Source organism: Pelodiscus sinensis, chromosome 15, assembly GCF_052426305.1.
Source record: "Pelodiscus sinensis isolate ZL-2025 chromosome 15, ASM5242630v1, whole genome shotgun sequence".
Taxonomy (NCBI): domain Eukaryota; kingdom Metazoa; phylum Chordata; order Testudines; family Trionychidae; genus Pelodiscus; species Pelodiscus sinensis.
The window spans coordinates 29284625-29310646 of record NC_143066.1 but is presented as its reverse complement, the minus strand read 5'-3'; the positions used below and the strand labels follow the sequence as shown (position 1 = coordinate 29310646).

General features: G+C 54.3%; 2 protein-coding genes across 5 annotated transcripts in view; both read left to right on the top strand.

The window, feature by feature from the left end:
• Positions 1-16442, top strand: part of LOC102459990 (alpha glucosidase) — a 45091-nt gene extending 28649 nt beyond the window's left edge. For all 3 annotated transcript variants that reach the window (XM_006112861.5, XM_006112864.5, XM_006112862.5), the window contains exons 6-20: positions 1814-1933; positions 2213-2331; positions 2420-2551; positions 4184-4294; positions 6305-6418; positions 6956-7040; positions 7565-7682; positions 8285-8418; positions 8880-9031; positions 9256-9404; positions 9791-9932; positions 10801-10899; positions 11579-11743; positions 12286-12432; positions 14201-16442. In XM_006112861.5, coding sequence (XP_006112923.3) covers positions 1814-1933; positions 2213-2331; positions 2420-2551; positions 4184-4294; positions 6305-6418; positions 6956-7040; positions 7565-7682; positions 8285-8418; positions 8880-9031; positions 9256-9404; positions 9791-9932; positions 10801-10899; positions 11579-11743; positions 12286-12432; positions 14201-14263 — 1850 coding nt within the window. In that variant the 3' untranslated portion in view covers positions 14264-16442. The remainder of the gene's footprint in view (positions 1-1813; positions 1934-2212; positions 2332-2419; positions 2552-4183; positions 4295-6304; positions 6419-6955; positions 7041-7564; positions 7683-8284; positions 8419-8879; positions 9032-9255; positions 9405-9790; positions 9933-10800; positions 10900-11578; positions 11744-12285; positions 12433-14200) is intronic.
• A 2171-nt stretch (positions 16443-18613) lies between these two features.
• INTS1 (integrator complex subunit 1) overlaps positions 18614-26022 on the top strand; it is a 41357-nt gene continuing 33948 nt past the window's right edge. The window contains exons 1-11 of one of the 2 annotated variants that reach the window (XM_075899571.2): positions 18614-18876; positions 19583-19663; positions 20105-20395; positions 21244-21440; positions 21701-21838; positions 22853-23012; positions 23477-23582; positions 23910-24096; positions 24236-24381; positions 24690-24831; positions 25485-25661. In XM_075899571.2, coding sequence (XP_075755686.2) covers positions 19606-19663; positions 20105-20395; positions 21244-21440; positions 21701-21838; positions 22853-23012; positions 23477-23582; positions 23910-24096; positions 24236-24381; positions 24690-24831; positions 25485-25661 — 1602 coding nt within the window. In that variant the 5' untranslated portion in view covers positions 18614-18876; positions 19583-19605. Of the gene's footprint in view, positions 18877-18950; positions 19025-19582; positions 19664-20104; positions 20396-21243; positions 21441-21700; positions 21839-22852; positions 23013-23476; positions 23583-23909; positions 24097-24235; positions 24382-24689; positions 24832-25484; positions 25662-26022 lie in introns of those variants that run through there. The other variant, XM_075899572.2, reaches the window with a different exon arrangement.

The window sequence follows — 26022 nt, the reverse complement described above, 5'->3', positions numbered from 1 at the left end:
CAGGGGGTGCCCCATATCCATTGTTTTGGATATCCATCGCTCATCACTAGGGGAATGTGGTCCAGTATACATTGGACCTGATCCACATATCTGTCGTTTGCACTGATTGGGACCGACATAAATTGGAACACGTTCCCCTATAAATTGGAACACTGTACTTGCGTCCATCAGACACATTTTCCATGCTGATTAAGGAGACGACAGATGAAGGAAAGTCCAGTGTAAAGGTGTTTTGGGAGTTCTATAACATCTTGAATGGCATGGAAAGCATTGATGCATTGTGGGAAGAGGTTACTTTGCAATACATTAATGGTGTTTTGCACCGTGCATGGCCAGATGCTGTCCCCAGCATCTGGGATTTGATGCCATTCCTGCTCTCGAGCAAGAAATTGTGACGTTGGTGAAGGATGTTGGCTTTGAGGAAGATGGTGTACAGGAGTTGTTGGAATCTCACGTTGAACAATTAACTAATGAGGAATGGAGATCTGAAGAAAGCAAGGGCGATGATTACAAGAATGTAGAGAAGGGATGCAAAAGCTTATTGGTTAATGTTATAGACTACACACATTCCCACCCTTCACCCCCCTGCCAGTAAATTTTTAGCAGGCTGGCCAGCAGCCTGGATCAGTCCTGGCTTGCGCTGGGTCCAGGATCTACCCTCACTGCGGCTCTGCATTTAAAGTGTATTAGGAGCCAGGCAGGCCGGCTCAGTTCCAGCTTGTGCCAGGTCCTGGAGCTCAATACCACCCTTCACCCCGAACAGCAGTGTGGGGCAAAAAGCAGCCGGTCTGCGAGGGGAGTTGGTTTTTAAAATGGCTCCCGTCACAGACCAGGTCCCACCTGATACCCCGCACTGTGCCTCCGATAGAGGCACAGTGGCAGGGGGCTCCTCGGGAGTGGGGCCGGAGTGCCACTGGGGACTATAGAATAGTCAAGTAACCGATAAGAATTCATGAGATTATTTGACTGTTCAATTAACCAACATTTAACAGCTCTTCCGTTTCTTTGGACTGCTGGGTGAGATGAAAATCATACAGAGCAGTGATCCGTTTTGTGAACTGTCTGCCAAAGCCTCCAGGGCTCTCAGTGATGCAATGGCTTGCTACAGGGAGACCTATCGTTCAAAGATTCACGCAGTAAAGCAGACATCAATAAAATCCTTTGTAAGGACTTCTGCAACCAGAAAACCAGCCACTGAAAAGCCAGTCCAAGAAAACCCAGTTGCCACCACTACTTAAATTTAGCATAATTGATACTGTTTTATAATTACTGTAATCTGTTAAAATGCCCTATGTGTTGGAACAGTGTTAGTAGGGTTCTACATTATTATTCAATGTTTTATGTGTAAAGTGTGTGCTGGGTACCCTGTCTTTGTAACAAGGTACACTGTTTAGGCAAAAAGCGCATTGTCACAGGCCAGTGTGGTGAAGCTGGTAATGCATTTCCCCTTATTTCATTATTTTTTTTATGGGGAAGAACTCCCTGGTATACCTCATTTCAGTGTCCATTGCCCTTTTCATGAATGTAACCCCAATGTATACAGGGAACCCTTTTAGCCTTTGTACTTCTGTTCCACCTGAGATCTGGTCATATCAAAGCATGCAGCAGCCTTTAAGTCTCCAGAACCCCTTGTGCAATAGGGAGGTGCTACTATTCGGGGAATTGAGGTACGGAGGGTATAGACACATTTGTGCCGATGGTCACATTTTTCTGTGGAACAGTCACAACTGGAAGTCAGGATTCCTGAGCCCTTGTTTCATTCTTTAGCCATTGGATCACTGTTTCATTGTCTTTGTTCTGTTCCTTTCCAAAGAGGTGGTTCTGCAGCCAGCACCTGCCTTGACCTGGAGAACCATTGGAGGAGTCCTGGATTTTTACATCTTCTTGGGTCCTGATCCCAACATGGTCATCCAGCAGTACCACCAGGTGATAGGTAAATACCAATACCGTGGCCATGCTCTGTGCAGTCCATCGCATAACCAGCCCGTTGTATGCTTAGGGATGCCCAGGATCTCTATTTATTGCCATCACTGTCACATTTATCCCAGAAGCTCTGTCTCACTAGATTCATTGTGATGTCCTCTGCCACTGGGGGTGTTTTCTCTTCCTCATCTCCACCAGAGCCTCCCCCTCTGGAATTGTCCTGCTTATTACCCCCTCCCTGGGGATTGTCAGGTCCATCATTGTCTCCATTCCAATTGTGTTGCTCCAGGTTTCCCTGCCATGCCACCTCTCTGGGGGCTGGGGTTTCATCTGTGCCGCTGGGGCTATGGGACCAGCAATGAAACCTGGCAGACTGTGAAAGCCATGAGGAATTATCAGATACCGCAGGTAAAAGAAATGCCCGCTGTCCAGGGGAGGCAAGGAGGCACCGCAGAGATATTTCCATGCCATCCGGTTCTGCCTCTCTTCTTTGCAGGATGCGCAGTGGAACGATATTGATTACATGGAAGGGTACCGGGACTTCACTTACGAGCCTGAGAAGTTTGACACCCTCCCGCAGTTGGTAGAAGACCTTCACAAGCACGGCCAGCACTATGTCATGATCACGGTAAACTGACTTCTCTGGCCCCCTGCCCAAATCATACACGAGGGCTGTTTTTGTTTCTAAAACTTCAGGCAGATGCTGCCAGCATCAGCACGTGAGATGTGCTCACCTCGCAAATGCAAACAAGAGCAGGAGGCGACTTGCTGCTCATGGGGTATAAGGCGCCCCTCCAAATGAGCTGCTGCTGTTAATTTCAGTGCTATACATTTTGGTGCAGTCTCAGCTGCTTTGCACCAGCTGAGGCTCTAGCGCAGACCCTCTTCGCAAGTATGATGCCTGGCTTTGAGCAACAGCCCAAAAGAACATGGGACCTTTTTTACCTCCCTTCATCTCTGCTGGGGTCTCGTGCAGGCTTCTGCTTGGGAGAAGTGCTAGAACCCAGCTGGAAGCCATGGGCAGGGCCTCTGGAATTTCCCCCTTTTTTGCAGGGGAGCTCTAGCGACAGGTCCCCCAAAACCCCGTTGTCTTCCTGTCTGCTCTGCGTGTAGCCTTCCCACTGTCTCAATCACCCAAGGAGACTCTGAGAGCTGCTGTTGTCAGTCAATCAGTCTGATTCATGGGGACTTGCCTTGGGGTCATGACCAGGTCATCATCTCCCTGCCCCTCCTGAGGCAGATTCCATCTAGACCTCAGCTTGATAGAATTGTGGGGTCCTGGTCAGGGGGACAACAGCCACACCAAGCCCCTGGGCAAGGTGGACGGGGAGAGCGGCTTCAAGCCTCAGGCAGTGGCGTGGCCCTGTATGGAAGGGGTGGAGCTGACACAACCAGCTCTTGGTGCCACTAGGAGTGTGCCATGCTGCTCCTCCCAGCCCTTAGAGCAGTATTTCTTAAACTTTTTAAGACGGAGGAACACCAAACAATTTTTTTTTATGAGGAACACCAAGGATTTTTTGTTGAGCGAAAAAAAAGTTTGGGGGGGAAAAAGGGTCAGGGGGAAAGTTATTGAGGGGAAAAAAAGGAGTCTGGGGGAAAGTTACTGAGAAAAAAAGGGCACCTGCCCCTTTAAGGGCGACCATTTTGAATTCTGTTCTCCAAGGCACACCTCTGCCTGCCTTGCGGCACATGGAAACACTGCCTTAGAGCCACCTGGAGTGCGCTGCACAGAGCTCTGGCAGCGATTTAAAGGGCCCAAGGCACTGTACGTTGTCACAGCCGCAGTGGTGGCCGGGAGCCCTGGGCCCTTTAGAATCCCTGGGCCCTGTGGCAATTGCACTCTTTGCCCCTCTCCCCACTGGCGGGTCTGGTCCTAGTATGGAAAAGGTTGAGAACCCCTGGTCTAAGGGAAGGATTCTCCTAATTACTGTTCCGGTAGCCACATACTCAGCATTGCTGTGAGATGCTGCTTGTCCTGGGACTTTCGAACCCTTCCCCCCACTCCCAATCTCTCTCTAGTCCAGGTCCTTCGAGAGGTGGCATTTTATACAACAGTCTTTCGTACATGTGGAAATGCTACAGCAAGTTTCAGTTCCTCTTGGTCACTTTGGCAGTAACATGTGAACTTTTAGTCAACCCTCGTGCAGTGGGTCAGGGCTCCCAGGACCAGCAGTCTGGTCTCTTGAGTTACACTGGGCTATACTGGTGAGGCTTCATGGACACGACAGGGAGAGAGTAACCTTCGGTTGCATATTTCCAGGATCCGGCGATCAGCAGCTCTAACCCTCCTGGCTCTTACTGGCCTTACGACGAAGGCTTGAGGCGTGGAATATTCATAAATACCACCGAGGGGCAAACACTGATTGGACAGGTAAGGAAGGGGAGTAACGTGGGTGAAATCCTGCCCCCAGAGAAGTCTGTGGGAGTTTTGCCATTCGCTTCAGTGAGACCAAGATTTTACCCTTTGTGGAGCTGAGGAGAAAATAAGAAAAATGGTGGTAAAGCAGCCTCTGTGCTCTGGGCCTGATCTGTCCTCGTTCTCTCACATGCAACTCCCATTGACATGACTGGGGATTTCATTAATGTGACAGAGGCCTGAATAGGCTGTGTGGGGAAAATACTGAGGACCTGATTCTGCTCATGCTCCTGTGCGATGCCAGAGTAACCCCTTGGAAATCAGTGTTGTTGCGAGTAGTCAGAGTCTGTGGTGTTGTGCTCAACGCTCAGTCTGGTCTCTGAATTTTTCCCTCTTTCGAGAATGATGAAAAATTGCCCATGGTGAGCAAATCTATGGAGCTGCTCCATTTATTAGCCACAATCCAGTAGGGAGGTTAGCGTATAGACGTTTAAAAGATTGACCAATAAACCCAGGCTTATCGATTAATCAAAATGGCTACATGCAACATCTCCCTACCCACTTGCTGCCTCTGTATCAGAGGCAGCAAGAGGAGGGGAGATGGGAGCTAGTGCCAGTGCAAAGCCGGCTTTTAAGCCAGCTCCAGACTTGTGCCGGTTCCTGCAGAGCACCTGTCTCGGCCTCCTCTCCCCTCATCCCCCCCCCCCCCCACTGCCTCCCACAGAGACAGCAGCAAGGGGGACAGGTGGGAGTTGGAGCTTGGGGGAACCGGATTGAAAGCTGGGTTCCCCTGAGCACTGGCTCCACGGAGCTGCCTCCCCCAACCTGCGCTGCTGCGAGCCCAGATGTTTCGCAGACAGAGGCTGTTCTGTGGGATGCCGGGACAGCCTCTTTCCACAGGGTGCTCAGATCCCTGCAAACAGGGGCTGCTGCTGCCCCATGTATCAGAGGCAGCAGTGTGGGTGGCAGGGGCTCCCCGGGAGTGGGTCTGGGAGCGTACTGGGTCCCGTCCCCATCTCCGGGAACCATTTTAGAAACCGTGTAACCGATAAACATGGTTGCAGCTTCATGATTACTAAATGGCACGAAATCTAACATCCGTACAGCCCACTGTGACTTTTCATTCCTGTGTTATCAGTTAAGGGCAGCTTGCTCTCTCTCAAGTACTTTAAGAAAATTTGAAAAACGTATGATCGACAAGCTAAAAATGATGGGCCTGCGCTATGAAACCCAGACTCTTCACTCCTGGTTTGTGCGCACTTGACGTAACTGGGAATAATTATGCAGCGTGCAAGGCAGGGAAGAATCAGGCCCCATCTCTTGAAAAGCCATCAGAGCCAGTGGCCCCTGCGGGTGTTCAGCTGAACTTGAACAATCGAATGGGCTGTTCAGCTGCCTGTTCTCCCTCTGCATTTTTAAATCCCACCATTTCTACATGGGGGAAGGTGGAATTCCAAAAGCTGACCAGGCTCAGGCCCTGGCTCCAGCGACAGGAAGGTCAGTGGTGGATTAATAGACGAAGGATGGCTGGACTGTCATCTTTACAGGCAGGGCCATCCCTAGAGGAGTGCGGGGCCCTTGACAGCCCTAGACCCTGCCCCTGCTCCACCCTCTCCCATCCCATTGCACCCCTTCCCTGCATTCCCCTCTCCCGAGCATTGCGACCCAGGCGATTGCCGAGGGAAGTGGCACAGGGGGCAGCGGAGGTCAGGCCACCGCTCACTGCAGTGGTAGGAGCCACCGGAAGCAGAGCGACCCAGCTGCCATCTCCCTGCCAAGTTGCTCTGCTTCACCACAGTGGTTGGAAATGGAGCAACCCAGCCCCAGCCTGCTCTGCTCCACTCCCCTGCATTGCACTGGGTCCCAAAGCACAGGGCCAGGGGCACCCACCCTGAATCGTCCTGTGGCCGGGCCGGCTCAGTGTGCAGGTGTACCGGAGGCTGTGATTCCTTGAATGCCGCGTTCCCTGGTGCAGGTGGCTGATGATTGGTTCACAGGATGTGTTTTTTTCTGGCCTTTCCATAGGTGTGGCCTGGCCTCACGGCTTTCCCGGACTTCTCCAACCCGGACACTTCCCAGTGGTGGCTGGAGAACCTGAACCGTTTCCACGCTCTCGTCCCCTTTGATGGGCTTTGGATCGTAAGTCCCTCCCTAACTCTGCTGGGCCTGACCTCCAAAGGCCGGCGTTTCCCAAGCTGCTCCCTCGCCTTCCCCCCAGCCTCGGGTACGTCTCACTGATTCCTGAAGCTTTTGGACCTCTCTGAGTTCCTGCTTTTCTAGTTCCCTTGTCCTTGACGAGTGCTGTGTCCCTGAAGGCACAAAGGCCCTGGGAGGCATGTGTAGTGTGTGTCCAAGGGGAGGTTTCATTGCGCTGGATGAAAGGGAGCGAGGCTGCACGTTGTTCTAGGTACTGAACATGCTGGAGGCTAACAGGCCGGGACCAATGACACAGTTCACTTCCCAAGTCCAGGGGGTGGAGTTAGTACCCCAGCTCTGAATGGCTCAAGGAAGGACAGCCATGGAGCAGCCCCCCTGACTCCTTGTTGCTTTGGCCACGTGCTTAGTCCCATATGGGTGCGGGTGAGCAGTGTCTGGTGTCTGAGAAGAGATCCACTCCCAGCTTGAGACCCGCTGAAACCCTGTGAATGACATTTTGACTTCACGTTCTCTGTCTAGGACATGAACGAACCATCCAACTTCAAGGACGGGTCGGTACATGGCTGTCCCTGGGGAGAATTCGATAACCCTCCCTACGTGCCTGGTAAGAAGGGAGACAAAATGCAGGCTGTGCTGGTGTAAGCAGGTGGAGCTGCTGGGAGCGGGACCTGCCTACATCATTGGTTTGTTTGCCTGCGTGTGTCCAGGCGTGTAAGTGTACATGCATGTGTGCTCTGTGTTCTCTGACATGCCTTTGGCACTGCATTTCCAGCACTACGGGCTGTGCACAGGGGCTCAGGTTGCAAACACAGGCAGCTAACTCTCTATTCAGACACCTACGTGGCCAGGCCTAGCCCTTAAACGTTGACTAAGAAACCTAACCATTAGGAGGCCCACAAAGGGGGACAGCTGGCCCAAGAACCCCATTCAGGTGGCTTTATGGGCTCCTCTCTGGCAGGAAATGATTCACTGGCTGCCTGCGGCCAGAATCTAGCCCCCTTGTACTACATGAGCAGTTTGGTGATCTGGCCCAGAGTGAGGAGGTGCAGGGGACTGTATCTGGGTGCAGGTGTTTGCTGGCTTCCGTGCTGCATGACACTTCTCACAGCCTCTCTCCCTCCCCCTCAGCTGTGCTGGGCGGGTCCCTCTCGTCAAAGACCACGTGCGCCTCAGCGAAGCAGAGAGTCTCTGTGCACTACAACCTGCACAACCTCTACGGGCTGATGGAAGCCAAAGCCACAGCTAGGTAATGGCTGGTGCTTGGTGAGCATGTGTTGGCCCCGCAACTCCAGGGAGCCAGTTCAAACCCTGCTTCAATGAACGGCGCCTCAGAACTGTGTCCGAGACACTAGCACGAGGCATCCTGCCCACAGGGGGCTGACCTGTTCCCAGAGCACTGACTCCAGGCTGGGTGTGAGCCCCCACCCAGGACGAAACATTCCAGCTGCCCACGCTGTATTCACAGCCCATGGGGAGTGGGGGTGTTGAGTCACAAGTCCTGGGGTTGGTGAAGAGAGATCATCCCCATCTCATCGGTTCATGGAGCCTGGGTCTGCACCAGAGAAGTACTGGCACTGCCCGAGCCCTGTGTCCTCCTCTTGGATTTCATGCAGCTGCTAAGGACGAGGCTGGGATGGTTGTTTCCTCGAGCGGTTCCCACATCTCACTGGTCTATGGCTGGGTCTTAAAGCTGCGCTAGACATGGGGCAAGAACTGGCTGTTACCCACAGTCGCAGTTGGGCCTAGTCCAGTTGGGGGAGTTCCTCTCCAGCTGTCTCTGGCTGTGCTCTGAGTCTCACAGCTGCTCCTGCCTGTTCCTGGTGCCCAAATCTCCTCCTTGTCTTCCAGCGCCTTGATCCAGATCCGAGGGAAACGCCCATTTGTGATTTCTCGCTCCACCTTCCCCAGCCAGGGCAGGTACTCAGGGCACTGGCTTGGTGACAACAGGAGCAAGTGGTCGGACATGTACTGGTCAATCCCAGGTGAGCAACTCTCCCAGCAACAGGCAAGCCTCCCACAGGTACCAGCCTTCACCCACTGGGGACAGAATCACCCTCAGCCTGGCCTGCATCTTCCCTGGTTGTGATGGCTCCTCCCTTCACATGCGCTGGGCAGCGGCTCCTTCATTTAACAGCCACGGGAAAGTGCTTCCTATCGCTGGACTGTCATTGTTACCATCTGGGAGGGCAGCCCTGGGACTGGAGTCTGCTCCCAGCCACTGCCGCTTCAGGAGTGGCTGGGAGGGGGCAGCCTGCCCGCTTGCAGGCAGCGTGGCCGTGGTTTGGTCCTGCGGTGCGGGAGATGCAGGCACATCCCCAGCCGTGTTCGTGCTGTAGTGTGCACAAGGCAGAGAGCATCGGTCGGAGAGTTGGGCCTAGTCCGGTCGGGGCAGATACCCTCCTGGTGTCCCTGGCTCCTCCTGGACGCCATGTCTCTTTTGCAGGGGTGCTGAACTTCAATCTCTTTGGGATCCCGCTGGTTGGGGCAGACATCTGTGGGTTCTCGGGCACCACCACGGAGGAGCTGTGCACCCGCTGGACCCAGCTGGGGGCCTTCTACCCCTTCGCCCGAAACCACAACTACCTGAATGACAAGGTAACACCGAAGGATGGGAGCACCCGGGTTGGGCTCCAGGGCTGATGTTCTCTTGAGAGGGCTGCATTAGCATGGGGATGGGGCGCACAGCAGCAGGAAGAGGTCACAGCTAGCAGGGCACAGAGGGAGGGTGGCTGATGGAAGGGGGCAAAGGAGTGTTGGTCGTAGAGCCTGTTTGTCCGTCTGTCCTGCCTCTTGACACTCTCGTTGTCTGGACTGCCCAGGCCCAGGATCCGGCGGCGTTCAGCTCGGTGGTGCGGACGGCCATGAAAGAGGTGCTGCTGACGCGCTACGCCCTGCTGCCCTTCCTCTACACGCTCTTCCACCGGGCGCACCTGCAGGGCCACACCGTGGCTCGACCCTTGTTCTTTGAGTAAGAAACTCGTCTCACTGGGGTGGATGGCTTCCTGCCCCACTGACGACCCACAGGGGGCATCTCCCCCAGCCTCTGGCAGGCAGGCAGGCCAGCTTCTCTCTCTCTTGGGCACAGCCCACTGCCATTCTCCTCCTGGGCCTCTCCACTCTTCCCCACAGACAGGAGCCATGAAAGCTGATGCTATGGACCTACAAGCAGGCACGAAGCCACAGCCTGTGGTACCACTAATCTACAGCAGCCACCCCCCCCCCCCCACAGTGGGGCAGTGGAGCAGGCGGAGAATGGGGAGCGATTGTGCTATGGCCAGGGGGCACTGGCCCGGTTCAGGCTGCAGGGCCCAGAGGTCAGTGGATCAGCTCTGAGGTGCCCTCTTCTCGCTGTAGGTTTCCACAGGACGAGATCACGTACTCGATTGACAAGCAGTTCCTGTGGGGGCGGAGCCTATTGGTGACACCTGTGCTGGAGCCTGGAGTGGACTCGGTGACTGGCTACTTCCCCAGGGGAGTGTGGTACGACTACTACACGGTAAGGAGCAGAGCATGCTGGGAGTGGGACAAGGGGGAGTTTCTGCTTTCCCCTGCCCAAGGGAGAGTGGGACCCCAGCTGCAAAGGGCTCCTCACCTGACAGCAGCCTGTGAAAGCAGCCAGGGTGTCACCTGCGTCAGAAACCAGAGCAGGCCTCCGTTCCTGCAGCAGAGGGGGTGGGGCAGGAGGTGCCGGTGCACCCTGACTTGCCCCTCCTGTCTGCTCTTCCCCAGGATGGGACCTCACCGTAGCCGCCTGGCCTGGCCTGGCCTCTGGGCTTGGCCATTGAGGGGAGCAGGAGGTTTGGAAGGGCTTCCAGGTGCATCCTAATCAGTCACCCACAGATCAGCAAGTGGGCACCACCGCCACCCGCAGAGACAGCTGGGAAGGCGTTGGGGCCACTGCCTTGTTTCTGAGCATGCCTTCCTGCCCTTGCACATCTGCATTCCCCTGCCTTGTTCACGTGTGCTCTTGCCTCTGTTCTCCTTGTGCACCCCCGTGCTCCCTCTGTCCCGTGCGTGTCCATGTCCCTGCCTCTGCCCACCACACGTCTGCGCTCCCCCTACCCTGAGAGGGTCTGTGCTCCTGCCTCTGTCTCCCCTGCTTTGTGTGCGTATGAGCCCTGGGCTAGTGCCCATCACTGCACTGCCCATGTCGTGTGTGTGGTGGGTGTGGAACACATTGCTGCCCATGGCCTGTGGTGTGTAAGAGGGCCAGGGCCTGTGGCCTGTGCTCCCCCTGACCCATGTATGTAGTGGATATGGCCCTGGCTGGTGCCCGTGGCCTCAAGAGTCGTAGTTCTTCAGACCTGTGGGCAGACGGCCTCTCCCCCTGCCCACGCCCCGCATGTCTGTCACTGCTTCCGCAGGGCACCTCTGTGAACAGCAGTGGGGAGAGCCTGAAGATGGCCGCTCCGCTGGACCACATCAACTTGCACGTCCGAGAGGGTGCCATTCTCCCCACCCAGGTAAGGCCGCTCCTCCTGCCCCCACCCCATCAGCTGGCCTGTGGGGGTTGTGCTCTGTGGCCAGGGCTCACCACTACTTTGGGGTCCCTGAGCGTTATGGTAGCAACGTGCAGCCTGGCAGGCCTGAGAGGGGGCTGCTGCCTTGGGGCGTGTGGTTGAACGTCTTAGGTAGGTGTGGGGGGGCTGTGAATCCCACCCAGATTCCCAGGGGGCTGCATGCTTTTGTCCGGTCAGCCCCAGGGCTCTGCTTCACACTGCATTGCTCGCCCAGTGAGGGGGCACCGCTCTTCCTGGGAGCCTGCCAGCCCCGCTCCTTGAGCCCCCCGATGGGCCGTTAGCCCATGCTGCACCCCGGGGCACAGGAATAACCCTCGTCCCACACGCCAGATCCCAGCTACTGTGGCCCGGCTCCAGGGCACATCAGGAGAGTCGCTTGCCTTGCCCTGGACACCGCCCTGCCCAGAATACAGCTGAAGACATGATGCTCCTCGTGGTTCTGGGTCAGGAGCTGTCCTGAGCCTCCTTCCCTGGGTGCAAACTGCTGTGAAAGCGATGGGAGGGCAGGGGCAGGGCCATTGGGTGCACTCTGTGGCCTGTTCACTGCCCCAGCGCAGCCTTCTACCGCAGAGTGGGGGCCCTCAGTGGGGTGCCTGCTCCCACCTGCTCTCTCGAACCTCAGAAACCCGGGAGCACCAGCTGGGTGAGCAGCAGGAACCCCCTACGCCTGATCGCGGCCCTGTCCCAGAACGCCAGCGCCTGGGGGGACCTCTTCTGGGACGATGGCGAGAGCCTGGAAACCTTTGAGAAGGGCGCCTACTCCTACCTGGTGTTCAACGTCACGCAGGTAGGCGGCCCCCACACTGCAGTGTCACAGCCCTGCTTTGGCTCCTGACACCTGGCCCGTTGTGGGGGTGCAGGTGGTAGAGCATCTGGCCCAGCCCGCCGAGCCCCCAGTCAGGGTGTTACCCAGAGCGCCTGGTGCTGCTCCCTCCCGCCTGACGGGCTGCGAACGCTGGGGCTGGCCAGCCGGGGAGCTGGGATCAGGCCGGGAGCTGGTGCCCTCTGTGGGAGTGTGCTGGGCTCAGTGTGCAGATCTCAGTGCCTGAAGGCCTGGGGGCGGGACAGCCTGGGTTTGAAAGGCGTGGGAGGGTGGCAGGGAGCAGCCCACAGGAGCAGTGGAGGGCTGGGACTTTCCTGAGGAGCAGGCCAGGGTGCTCTGACTGTGGCTTAAAAGCTGGCTCCACACATGCACTGGCTCCCACCTCCTCCCCTGCGCTGCTGCTGATAAAGAGGCAGCAGCACAAGGAAGGGCGGGGGCTGCATGTAACCGTGACCCATGTACACGTTTACTCTTTCACATCCCTAACCTCGCCTCATCGCGCCTAGAACGTCTTCACCTCCACTGTCCTTCACGCCAACGTGGAAGCCACCTACATCACTGTGGATACACTGACAGTCTATGGGGTCCGGGACGAGCCCAGCAGGGTCACTGTCAATGGCAAAGAGAATCCCTTCTCCTATCTGGACAACCAGGTAACTCAGCCTCTGCCTGCGCTTGGTGCGCCCCTCCCCTGGCCAGCAATGCCCAGCTCCTTCCCCCACCAGAACCTGGTGCATCCCGTCCCCACCCAGTGACACCACAGCTCCTTCCTCCTCCAGTGCCCAGTGTGCCCCTCCCCAACCCAGCGACACCCGGCTTCTTCCCCCAGCAGTGACCAGTGCGCCCCTTCCCTGCTCCATCCCCTGCCAGCGCCCAGTGTGCCCCCCTTCTGCCCAGTGATGCCTGGCTCCTTCCCTGCTCTCTGTTCTCGCTCTCGCAGGGTCACGCGTCTGTCCCGTGGCGCCCATTGTGCCACTCTCAGGCTCTCTGCCCCTGGCTGTGAGGTGCAGAGGGGTGGGCACTCCAGCCGCCTCCTTGCCGTCCATTGGCAGCTGGCCTCACTCTGCTGACTCTGCCCTGTGAGCCCCCAGACAGGGGGTTACCCCGAATGCCTGGCGCTGCTCCCTGCTCTGAACTGGGCCTGCGTGTGGAGCGGAGGAACCGGGAGAGGGGAAGAGGCTGTTAGTGGCTAGCGTGGGAGTCAGGGAAAGGCTAGCCTAGGCTGAGCTGTGGAGTGGGGGAGGGCTGATAGTGGTTAGAGCAGAAAGCAGGAGTCAGGGTGCTGGGGTTCCATTCCTTGCGCTGCTCTGCTCGTTGTGCCCCAGGGAGCTAGCCTATGGGCCCCTCATTATTTGCACAGCGCTTGGAGGTGCTCATTGAGTGGGCAGGTACAGATGTTGAGATTGTTTCAACCCGTCACTCTGCCCTGCCCGATAGCACTGGGGTGACCAGCTATCCTGTTTTTAAAGGGACAGTCCTGTATTTAAGCCCTCTTGGAAGCATCCCGATTTTTTTTCTTAAAAACAGGCAAATTGTCCCATATCTTTCTGTCTCCCCACACCAAGACTTCAGGGTTCTGCTGCTGGTCTGATCTGGCCTTGCCTGCCCACAAGCGGTCAGTAGGGGGGGGGCTCAGGGTTGACAATAGCGGTGGGTGCGCAAAGCTGGTGATGGGACAACCATCAGGGTAGCCTTCGCCGCATGCCAGCTGTCGGCCAGCAAGCCCCCCCTGCCGACCCATTTCCCACCTGCTGACTGAACACTGCCAGTAGCAGAGGCTGGTGAGTGTGAGCAGGTGTCAGATGGCAGCTGGTTGCCTCTGCTGTCCACTAGGGATGTAAATGGTTAACCGGTAAGCCTCGCTGTCAATGGGTGAATCTTACTGGTTCCAGTTAACCAGTAGGGGCGGGAGCAGCTCTCTGTCCTCCCCGAGTAGCTGGCTGTTCCAGTTCGTGTCAGCCCGTCCCCCACCACTGCAGGTTACACGCTAGCCCCACACCCAGAGAGGCGGCTTCACTGCAGCAGGGAAGCCAGGGAGGGCGAGGTTGGTTGGTGGGAGTGAGAGGTGTGTGGGAGTGTTTGTGTGTCCCTCGCCCTGTGTGAACCCTACAGCCTGAAAGATACAAAGGTGAATAAAAAGAATCCAGCTACGCTGGGTTTGTTTAAGAGGGGCTCAGTCAGCTTGGTGTTAGTTGGCTAGTGCGTACTGCTGTGTTCGCATTGGTTGCCATTGAACTCACTTGAGTACCAGTAATCCCGTATTCAACACCCTGCTTAGCACAAGTCCGCTGCTCCCCCCAGACCATCGGCCGACACGTCAGGTGGCAGCACGGCTCCTGCTGCGGCTGCCAGCGTGTGTCCAGCCCAGCCCCGTGTTGCGCACTGCATGGCCTTGAGCACGAGTTTCTCCCTGTCCCACAGGTTCTCACTGTGAGCCACCTCAACCTCAAGCTCAGCCAAGGATTCTCCATCCGCTGGCAGTGACAGCTGCGCACCTGGGACGGCTGAGCTGCAGCTGGCTCTGAAGGTGTCTCTGTCCATCAACGTGTGTGTGTGTGGGTGGGGATCAGCATATGTGTGCATCCTCCCCCACCCCCACACCCCCCGGCTCTGGCTAGGGGATGCTGCTGCCTCCCCACGTCAGTTTGGACACAGACTCTGCATTGCACAGCTACTTTGCACCTGAGCTCAGCAGGGCTGCACAGCCTGGCTCTCCCTGTCCTGCCTCGCCTTTCCCCTGAGGGCGGCTCCTGCAGGCCAGAGAGCCAGGAGCTCTGTGGAAGATGCATTGCCTCAGCCCTTAACACAGGGTTTGTGGTTAAAGGCTCGGCTGTCCCATACCCTGAACTGTGGCTCTGAGGGCTGGTGAAAGGCTTCAGGCAGCGATTCTGTTTGCCTGTCTCCTGCCACCAGCACACTGATGTCTCCTGTGACTGGCTCTCACAGCTTGTGGGCATGGTGCCTCCCAGAGGGCGAGGGCACGGTGTGTGTGGGGGGGCTGTCATAGTTCCCTGCAGGCTGCGCACTTGCGCAGCCGCACAGGAAGAATTTAAGACCCACCCACCTCGTTAGTAGAGATGTGCAGCAGCATGCCTGCAACCCTGCACTAATGAGGTACTTCTTCCAGAGTGCTCCTGACGCTGTGTCTGGAAGTGGGAAAAGGTAAGCTGGTGGGGGGAACAGAGGTTGGGGGAGAGTGGATGCTGCTTTAAAAAAAGCCTAGGCAGCCGGCCAAGGAGCTCTGAGTTCCCTGCCCCTCGCCCCTTCCCTCTCTCCGGCGGCAGCCAAATGTCTTGCAGGGCTGCTTTTAAAAAAATCCTCTGCAGCCCGTAGTTCTGTGTCCCCAATACCTTCCCTCCCTCTGGCAGCAGTTCTGTGTCCCCCTGCCCACTCCCATTTTCCCCCAGGTAAGTCCAGCTGCTTGGTTCCTGTTCAGAGTACAAGGCAGGAAGCACCCATAAGAGACAGCAATCCAGATCTAAGAATGACACTGTACAGGGAGTCCCCGACTTACGCGGATCCGACTTATGTCGGATCCGCAGTTACGAACGGGGCTTTTCTCGCCCCGGAGGACACGGACTGCGGAACCTCGTGGTCCCGCCGCCCGTGTACTCCGGGGCGAGAAAAGCTGCTCCGCACCTAAAAAGCAGACCAGGTTTTTCTCGCCTGGGGTAGAGCAGCTGGGGCTGCTGGGTTGGTCCTGCAGCACCGCTCCTCGGCGCTACTGGACCAACCGGGCAGCACCCCAGCTGCTCTTCCCCAGGTGTCCCCAAGTCAGCCGCTGCTTAAACTGATCAGCGGCTGACTACAGAAAGCCCGAGGCAGAGTTGCTCTGCCCCGGGCTTCCTGGAATCAGCCGCTGATCAGTTTCAGCAGCGGCTGACTTGGGGACACCTGGGGCAGAGCAGCTGGGGTGCTGCCCGGTTGGTCTCCGCAGAGCCGCCCCTGCGGGGACCTACCCGGCAGCGCCCCAGCTGCTCTGTCCTAGGTGTCCAGATTCAGCTGCTGTTGAAACTGATCAGCGGCTGATTCCAGGCAGCCCAGGGCAGAGCAACTCTGCCTTGGGCTTCCTGTAGTCAGCCGCTGGTCAGTTTCAGCAGTGGCTGAATCTGGAAGCCAGTTCCGACTTACATACAAATTCAACTTAAGAACAAACCTACAGTCCCTATCTTGTACGTAACCCGGGGACTGCCTGTACTAACCTTGTGCTACAATGCTGACGCTTGTTGTCTACCCATGTTATTCAGACACTGCTTAGGTGCAGAAATAAAAATAAACGAATAAGGATTTCTTTGCTCGATCTTTCTCCAGAGCTGAATCACACCAGCTTTGAAGAATGAAAGATTTGTGATATGTAAACAACTGAAATATTAAAAAACCCTGTTTCCTAAATAGGGAGCAATATGTGCACAAGAAGTGCTCAGAAATGAGTACTTTAAATAAAATTCTGCTTGAAATTAAAGATTAACAACCATTTCATTTCATGTATTGATACCAATCGTAACATATTTTGTTTGTTATATCAAGAAGATGATCAATTTTGTTTTATGCCTCCAAGGAACAAGTACATATAAGATCCCAAATGGCTACTGAACATTTTGTAGTGTTAATTTTCTTTTTATTTGATTTCGTATTTAAATAAAGTCACGTACCTGGTTAATTATCCCTTGTTGTAGTATTTTTTTCTTCTAGAGCATTTTAAAAATATATATAATCTAAGCTCTCTGTTAGTAACTGGCAGGTGCCAACATCCGCACAAGCGCACGACCTCAGTATTGGTGCACATAACCAAACTCACTGCGCTCATGGATGGAAGAACTCTGGGTGCTGTTCTGCAGGGCGCTCTGCCCCAGCGAACAACTGGCAGGCTGTATTGGTGCTGGCCTCTGTCCAGCCAGATCTCCCTGTGCCACAGGCAGTCCTGCAGCACTCATTGGAGTGCTGCTGGCAGTGCCAGTGTACACAGGGCTCCATGGGGGACCCAGGGCTCTGCTTCTCAACCCAGCAGCCCCATATGGCACAGGGGGAGCAGCTTTAGAGCTAGCACCAGGGGTGTGATTTTCAGTAGGAAGCAGAGAGCTGGCTCTAGTTGTGACTGAGTGCTGAGGGAGATTAGGGAAAGGCTCCTCAATGCTGCTCCTGGTGCCACTCTGTCCTGGGTCAATAAAGGCGAGTGGAGATGGCTGTTGTCTGGCTGTGGTTTCTGGGGCATTCATGCACACACCACCTGCCTGCAATGACCAGTGGGTCCAGCTGTGTCCATGCCATGCTGGTGGCCTGCTCACTTCATTGTTCCTGCTGCCTCCTCTCCTGCCCCAGTGTTTCCCCTGTGCCTGTCGTGTATTGTTGTGATGCAAACAGTGCACTCCTTGGGGGCAGGGCTGTCTCTAGTGTAGGTCTGGCTGATGTCGGCACAATGGAGCCCTGATCCTTGACAGGTGCTTGGTACAACTATGATACCAAAAATAAGCCTCCTTGAGCCAAGTAGGGTTTCCAGGTGTCCGGAATTTGCGCCTTACATCCGGTAAAAAAAAAATTCAGAAAATATTGGACATCTAAAATGTCTGGAATTTTCTGTTTTTTTCCAAGGCCTTCTGTTTTTTTTCGGGTTCAGTATTTTTTGTGAAACCATCTGGCAACTCTAGAGCCAAGGGGGTCACCAGGCCTGAAGCTGCATGTAACAAACTCTTCCCCCTGCCAGGGGTGTCAAGATTAGAGCAGGGGAAATGACAGTAGAATCCTGATTGTGTAGATTCATTCTGCAGTTCTGTGGAATACACCTAAAAAGGGTAGCAGCGAAATGCTGGTCCTAGTACCAGGGTAGGGCAGTGTGTCCAGTTCCCTCCTCCAACACGTGCCGAGTGACCCTGGGTAAGTCACTTAGACTGTGTCTAGACTGCAGGGTTTTTCGAAAAAAACTAGCCTTTTTTCGAAAAAACTTCATCTGCGTCTAGACTACAGCCGCGTTCTTTCGAAATTAAATCGAAAGAACGCGGCTTTTCTTTCGACTGTGGTACTCCTCATTTCACGAGGAATAACGCCTTTTTTTGAAAGTGCTCTTTCAAAAAAAGGCGCTATGTAATGCAAACTGTGCTTTTTCGAAAGAGAGCATCCAGACTGCCTGGGTGCTCTCTTTCGAAAAAGCGGCTTGCTTTTTCGAAAGCACTGGTTGCAGTCTAAAACAAAATACAGGACTGTGTAGCACTTTAAAGACTAACAAGATGGTTTATTAGGTGATGTGCTTTCGTGGGCCAGACCCACTTCCTCAGATCAAATAGTGGAAGAAAATAGACACAACCATATATACCAAAGGATACAATTTAAAAAAATGAACACACATGATGGTTGCAGTCTAGACACTCTTTTTCAAAAGAGGCTTTTTGGAAAGTATCTTTCGAAAAAGCCTCTTTCGAAAGAGGCTTTTTCGAAAGATACTTTCCAAAAAGCCTCTTTTGAAAAAGAGTGTCGAGACTGCAACCATCATTTAATTGCATCTACACAGCACCCTTACCTCGAAATAAGTGATGCAATTTGCATGGCTTATTTCGATCTTATTTCGGAATAGATTCTTTCAAAACTTGGCATTGAATAAAGCGTTCTTCCGAGCCACCCCTCATCCCTCGTGTGCAGAGACAGCGGAATTGTAGCGTCAGAAGCAGCTGCACCTCAGAATTCCATACGTAGGGTTTACTGAGCATGCGCACTGGAAAGGAGCAGCCGATTTTCCGAGAGTAGCTGTATCTGACAGCCGGGGGTGGTGCAGTTTCTCTTCTGCTCACCAGAGGGCGCTGTCCCGCCGCTGATCGGCTCGTCACCGCCTACGGGCGCGTGTGTCTGTGACGTGGAGGGGGAAGGTTAGCGGCCGCGGGGGCAGTTCCCGCTGCCGGACTCACTGTGGCGACGTAGAGCGAAGCGCGCGGGGGTTGCAGTTCCTCCATCCCTCCGCGAGGGGGCGCGGCACGAGCGGCTGCCAGCGCTCTCCGGAGCCATCGAGTCGTCGGACGGGGGGGGGGGCGCCGTCCGCGTTTTGGTTCCGGGTCACAGGTTGACAGGAGCAGTTTCCGGTCCTGGTGTAAGGGCCCGGCTTTGAGCGGCGGGTGGGTTCAGCTCAGGTTCTCCCCGCCCCCGCGCTTGTGGTGCAGCGCGGAGGGGGCGTGTCGATGAATGCCCACCTTGCGGGGGGAGGGGCTGGCTGGGGCGGGGTGAAAGGCGGAGGGATCGGAGGTTTGGGTTAGCGATGTGAAAGTGAGCAGGCTGAATGGGGGGAGGGGAGGAGTGGGGGGGGTGTTGGTGGGGGGAGGGGAGGAGTTGGCGGGGGGGGGAGGGGAGGATGGTGGGGGGGGGGGGAAGTTGACGGGGGGTTGGGTGAATGGCGGGGGGAGGGGAGGGGGGTTGGGTGAAGGGGGGGGTGGGTGACGGGGGGGGGGGGGATGGCGGGGGGGGGGGGAGTTGATGGCGGGGGGTTGGGTGAATGGCGGGGGAGGGGGGGGGGAGGATGGCGGGGGAGGGGAGGAGTTGGCGGGGGGTTGGGTGAATGGCGGGGGGAGGGGGAGGAGTTTGACGAGTTGACGCGGGGGGATGTTGGGTGAATGGCGGGGGAGGGGAGGAGTTGGCGGGGGGTTGGGTGAATGGCGGGGGAGGGGAGGAGTTGATGGGATGTTAGATGAATGCTGGGGAAGGGAGGAGAGGCATTAGTGGGGGGGAGGGGTTGGATGAATGAGGGTGGTTAACTGAGAGGAGGGTGTGTGGCTCCATCAGTCCCGACCTTGTCCCCCGCCCATCCCTGGTCTCTGCTTCCTGCAGGTGGTGCTGCAGCCCTTGGCAGCATGAATCGCCCGAAGCCCACCACAGTTCGCCGCCCCAGTGCGGTGGCTAAGCCCTCAGGTGAGTCCCAGTCTCCAGCACCAGGGGTGCAAGTCAAGTGGGCAGTGAAAGGGGTCAGGCTTGTCTTGCTCCTGAGGCAGCTTGTGAGACGACTTGGAGGCCCAGTGTGGTGGATCCCAGCAGGTCGCTACAGTTGAGGGGGAGCCGTAGGCGATTGCCTTGGAAGAGAGAGCGGGGAGGCTCTTGTAGTGCTCCAAGCTAGGCCAGGTGGCCATTGCTCATTGGGACTGTCAGTGCCCATTCCCTACTGCCCCCAGTAGGATAACTGCTTGTGACTTCCTGCCCTAAGGTGCCAGCCTCCAGGTGAAATCTGCATTGGTTTGTTTCTCTGCATTGGTTTGTCTCAAGGCCTGGAGTGCCAATGGCACTGGGTGGGTTTATGGCTCAAGAGAGGGGATGGAGGTTTCTGAATTTGTGGTGTCCTCTGTTTTCCTTTTGTAGCTCATCCTCCACCCGGAGATTTTATCGCTTTAGGCTCAAAAGGGCAGGCCAATGACTCCAAAGCTGCAGTCACACTGCTCAAGCCAGCTCCAGCTGGATTGTCCTCTGAGCGTAAACGGGAGGCGTCTGCTGCTTTATCTAGCACATCTGGGCTGACAGGATTGACTAAACGCCCCAAGCTTTCCTCCACGCCTCCCCTGAGTGCCCTGGGACGCCTGGCAGAGGCGGCAGTGGCCGAGAAACGGGCCATTTCACCCTCCATAAAGGAACCATCTGTGATCCCAATTGAAGGTAAAACAACATCCTGGTTTTTGCTCAGTGTTTGTGATTGCGAGAGAGGAGGTATAGTAACATCTAGCTCTTCCATGCAGCATTTGAGCTGAGGAACCTTTTCTCTGGGGTTTGTATGATGGTGCTTGGGGAATTCCAGATGCTTCACTGATGCCACTGTTGACATAAGGCCCATGGCTAGTGTAACAGTTGCATCCTCATGTGCTCAGTGCAAAGCAGGGGCACTTTTTCTGCGGGCTTCTCATCCCCCTGATGTAGTTCTGGGGCAGGATTCTGCCTCCTGGATACTCTCTTATCATTCCTCCATCTGGGCATAGTGTTTTACTTTTGGCCATTTTTCCCCCTTCCTCTTTTTATACTGACTGCTCTATATAATTTTTCACTTCAGTTGCACATCCAATACCAGCACTCAAAAGGACTCGTCCTTGGGAAGTCATTGACCCCATATTACAGCTCTTTGTTTACCTCTTTGTCGTGTAACTGGCATGTTGAGGAGCAACTGTACCTGTTAATGAAAGCTCTAGGGACCTGTATGTTGCATGTCATTTTGCAGAATGTCTTTCTGCATCATCTGCCATAAACCATCTTGTTAGTCTTTAAAGTGCTACATAGTCCTGTATTTTGTTTCAGCTACACCAGACTAACACGGCTACATTTCTATCACTTTTCTGCCCTTGGTGTTCGATATACATTCGAGCAAAAAGAGTGAGAGTGACAAAGCGAAAGAGCTCAAGGAGTACAGGCAAAAGCAGACAGGGGCCTTCAGCAGAGCTTGCATGGGTGGGGGGAAGTGACCAGGACTTGGTTCAGGTATAGGGATCAGTATTGACAGCTGTTTGTGATTCCAGTTGTCCCCACGGTGCTGGTAGATGAGATTGAGGCAGCTGAAGCAGAGGGCAATGATGACCGCATTGAAGGAGTGCTGTGCGGAGCTGCAAAGCAGCTGAAAATTAACAGAGCCAAGCCCGACCCCACGTTGTACTTGAGTCTGATGTATCTGGCAAAAATCAAACCCAATATATTTGCCACAGAAGGGGTGATTGAGGTAAGAGCTGTGTGTGTTTTGCTTAATACATGTGAGATGTTGCTACGCTGTGCTGCCAGCCTCTGAGCACTGGGGGTTCCCAACTCTGACATGCTGGTGCTGAGAGGTGTTGCCAGTCTCTGAGCACAGTGGCATTTGCCGTGCCAGGCATCAGGCTGAATGAATACAGCAGGAACTGTGAGGTGGGCTGCTGTGAGTGTTCTTTCTTTTGTCTCTATTTCCATCCCTTGAGGGTTTGATTTTTGTCTGACCTCATCCAGGCACTGTGCAGTCTCCTCCGGAGAGATGCCTCCATCAACTTCAAAGCCAAAGGGAACAGCCTGGTGTCTGTCTTGGCCTGTAACCTACTTATGGCAGCTTATGAAGAGGATGAGAACTGGCCGGAGATCTTTGTCAAGGTATGTGGTACCTGAGGAGAGAACAGTCCCGGTCGGTGATGCTATGGTGGGTGGGGAGAGAGGAGCTGACCAAGGTCTGGAGAGGAACAGAGGGCTTGTTGCTTCTAGCGCTATGGAGGGAGAATGCATCATTGCTGTAGGGAAATGAGGTTGCTGTCTGAGGTGGCAGTAGATGGGTAAGAGGCCAGTGGCTGTGTTGGGAGATGAAGTCCCTGTTCTCAAGCAAAGGTTTGCAGCTAGGTTTTCATTCAACACAGAGATGCTGCTGCCTCCCCTGTCTCTCTCTAGCCTTCGTATTCTCCCTATCTCAGAGTATGTCTACACTAGCCCCCTAGTTCGAACTATAGAGCTGGAAGGGACCTTGAGAGGTCATCAAGTCCAGTCCCCTGCCCTCATAGCAGGACCAAGTACCATCCCTGACAGATTTGCCTCAGATCCCTAAGTGCCCCCCCTCAAGGACTGAACTCACAACGCTGGATTTAGCAGGCCAGTGCTCAAACTACTGAGCTATTCCTCCTCCCCGCTATACTGTCCCCCCTGATTGTGCATATTTGGGTAGTGGTGCTCCTGGCTGTTTCATCCCTGGGGCTTGAACCCGTAATCTCTGGGTCTAAAAGCATGAGATTCTGCTGCTTGATCTACAGAGACGGGTTTGTTAGTTCAGCAGCAGCAGCTGACTTAAGTATTTTGATGTGATCTAGCTATGAAAGGAGACCCATAGTTTAGGGGAAGAAGGGTTTCCTCATGGTTAGGATACTAGCCTGGGGTTCAGTATACCCGGTTTCCTGCCCCCTCACAAATTTCCTGTGTGACCTTAGAGGTGTCTCTTTGGGCCTCAGTTCCCCTCATGCAGTGGGGATAAGCCTGCCCAACCTCACAGGGCTGTGGGGACAGTAAGTACATGAAGGATTGTGAGGTACACATGTATGTCAGTGATCAGGCCATGTAAGTACCAAAGAGTGAGTGATAGATGTCAGCATGGTTCCTGTTATACTCTGCGTCTTGCACTGGCAGGTTTACATCGAGGACTCGCTTGGAGAGCGCATCTGGGTGGACAGCCCTCACTGCAAGACATTTGTGGATAACATCCAGACAGCTTTCAGTACAAAGATGCCCCCGAAGAGCATGCTGTTACATGGGGAAGTTGGGCGCAGTGGAGGTGATCTTAGTGCAGGTAAGTGTATGCCTGAGGAACGGAGATGAGGTGGGAGAGGAGAAGAACCAAGGATATTTTTAGCCTAGTAGCCTGGTAACAGTTCATTAGAGGGGATCTCAGTTGGGGCTTACTTGGATTGGGCAGCATGCTCCTGTTTGGTGAGATGAAGCACCTCACGTTGCTCTGTAGTGCTCACCCATTCCTCGATAGATGCACCGGGGAGGAAGGTCATGTTTGGGAAGGAAATGGATGGGATTTGAATGCTCCTCCTAGCTACTGCAGCATGCTGCAAGATCCAGCTAGAAGATTGTGGGGAAACAGTGGCAAGGTGTGGCTGAACACCAGTGGAGGGATGCTGTAAGAGGACTTCTGGGGAGGAGACTATTGGTGGAACTATGTGAAAGGGAATCCCTCTGTGCTACTGAAAGGGGTGTTGCCGAGGAGTTATGTCAAGTCATGACTGTGCATGGGTCTATGTGTAGGGAGCAGCCCCCACCCCGCCATGGCAGAGGAGGAAGACAGCCAGAGCGAGCTGCTGATTGCAGAGGAGAAGATGAGCCCAGAACAGGAGGGACAGCTTATGCCCAGGTATAGTGCCTCTTCCCTCCCCAACTACCGTGTCTTTAGCACCACTGCTCTCTCTGCTGACTCCTAATTCAGAAAACACTCTCACAAAGCTTATAGCAGGGAGCACCCCAACCAGCTGTCCTATAGAACACCCTCAAGACATGGTCTCCCCAGATACCACACAAACATTGGAATGGTTTGTGTCAATTCCTGGAGACCAGTGTTTAGTTTTCCATGCTGTTGAGTGGCCCATGTGTTCCAGGGCATGGTTATGCGTGAGAGGTTTCAGCACATAGTAGGTAGAGGAGAAGGGTGGAAGTGAGCCAACTTGGGATTATTGTGCCTCAGATACGATGATCTTGCGGAGAGTGTGGAAGAGTACGTCTTGGACATGCTACGGGACCAGCTCAATCGGCGCCAGCCAATGGATAATGTCTCCAGGAACCTCCTTCGTCTGCTTACGGCTACTTGTGGCTATAAAGAGGTCCGGCTGATGGCTGTTCAGAGGCTTGAAATGTGGTTGCAGAACCCAAAGGTAAGCTTGTGGGAGGCACCTTCTCCTGGCCATCGAGGTTGTAACTAGTATGGAGGCTAGGCCAGTAGGATAAGGCATTTCTGACTTTGATGTCTGTAATAGCTGTTGGTGGTTGACTCTCTTTGGTCTTACTGTGTAGCTGACCAGACCAGCCCAGGACTTGCTAATGTCAGTCTGTATGAACTGCAACACACATGGCTCTGAGGACATGGAGGTCATTTCTAACCTGATCAAAATCCGTCTCAAACCCAAAGTCCTTCTCAACCACTACATGCTGTGTGTCAGGTAAGGAGGTTATGGGGAGCGTGACAATCTGAATGCAGTACCCTGGAGGTGTTCACAAAGGAGCCCGGCTTCTTTTTAAAGAACTGGAAGGGAGGGCAGGTTGAATGCAATCATTTAGAATCCCCTCTTCCAGACACGTTTTGAGTGTCACTGTGTGATTGATTGTCACACAGTCTTTTCTCTGGGACACAGTGTCTTCCCCTCTCAGCTCACGTAACAAAGCATGCAAAGAGACTAGAACTGTGTGCCCAGCAGTAAGAAATGCCCAGTTCGTGGGATGTTCTGCTAACTCAGGATTCCTTCCACAGAGAGCTTCTGAATGCTCACAGGGACAACCTAGGCACCATGGTCAAGTTTGTGATTTTCAATGAACTTTCAAATGCAAGAAATCCCAACAACATGCAGATTCTCTACACAGTGCTACAGCACAGCTCTGAGCTAGCCCCTAAGGTAAGGACTATGACATTATTGCCACACCAAGCAGGACCCTTGTCACAGGTGTCAACACAAGAAGTAGGGGTTGGGTAGCAAGCAGCAATAGTTTATTCTCCACGCTCCATGGAAATTAGACCTGTGGGACAGAGGTTGTTCCTCATGGAGATCTGATTCCAGGAGACATCATACCTTGACTACTGAAGCTGTCCCCTTTGTAAAGAGGATTTCAGGTGACATCCAAACAGGTACCATGAGACTAGGAAGTGCTTGAGATTGCCAGCAACCCAGAATTCTGTCTGTAATTAGTACATGCTCAAGGAGGAGAGTGGCTGAATTGGCTTTTCAGTTCCATAAAGTCTCCTCAATTGCACTGGAGTTTCCTTGATGGTTCCCTGTTTGAAAAGCTGTGTACATGTTTGTGTGAAATAAAGGTGCGTGAGCATTGTCAGACTTCTGAACCCTTTGAATATATGTCTTTGTAATTGGTGGTGCTTTCATCTTAAGGAGAAACACCCCTGGTTGTGGCTCTCCTGTTAGAGTTCCAGAGTGACTTTGTTGTGGCCTGGATGTGGTGATAACACCAGCAAGGACTCAGTGTGTCTGCTTTCTGTCCATTGATGTTGGTGCTGAATATTGGATGCTAGAGGGCTTCTCTTTTATGTCTTCAGTTCCTGGCAATGGTGTTCCAGGATTTGCTGACTAATAAGGATGATTACCTGCGGGCCTCAAGGGCGCTACTACGAGAGATCATCAAACAGACAAAACATGAGATCAACTTCCAGGCTTTCTGCCTAGGGCTCATGCAGGAGCGGAAGGAGGCCCAGTATACAGATATGGAATTCAAGGTATCACTTCATCTTGCTGTATCCCCTCTGCTTCTCATTTCAGCACTCCAGCTGGTGTCCTGAGAGACTCAGAGACGTTGTCCCTTCCATGATGGCTTGATCCCTCCATATGGTGCTCTTTTGTTCTCCCTCCTGTTCTACATGGCTTATCTACTCTCTTCTCTTGTTTATTACCCCCATGACATTGCTCAGGTGGACATGTTTCAGCCCCAGCAAAGGAGGGGCCACTGGGACCGGAAGCGGGGTCCCACAGCTAAAGCAGAGGGCCAGGCAGCGAGCCCAGAGTTATAAAATGGCTAAACAAATAACCATCTTAACATCTCTACTCTGGCTGTGGGAACACCTTTGGATGATGGGAGCT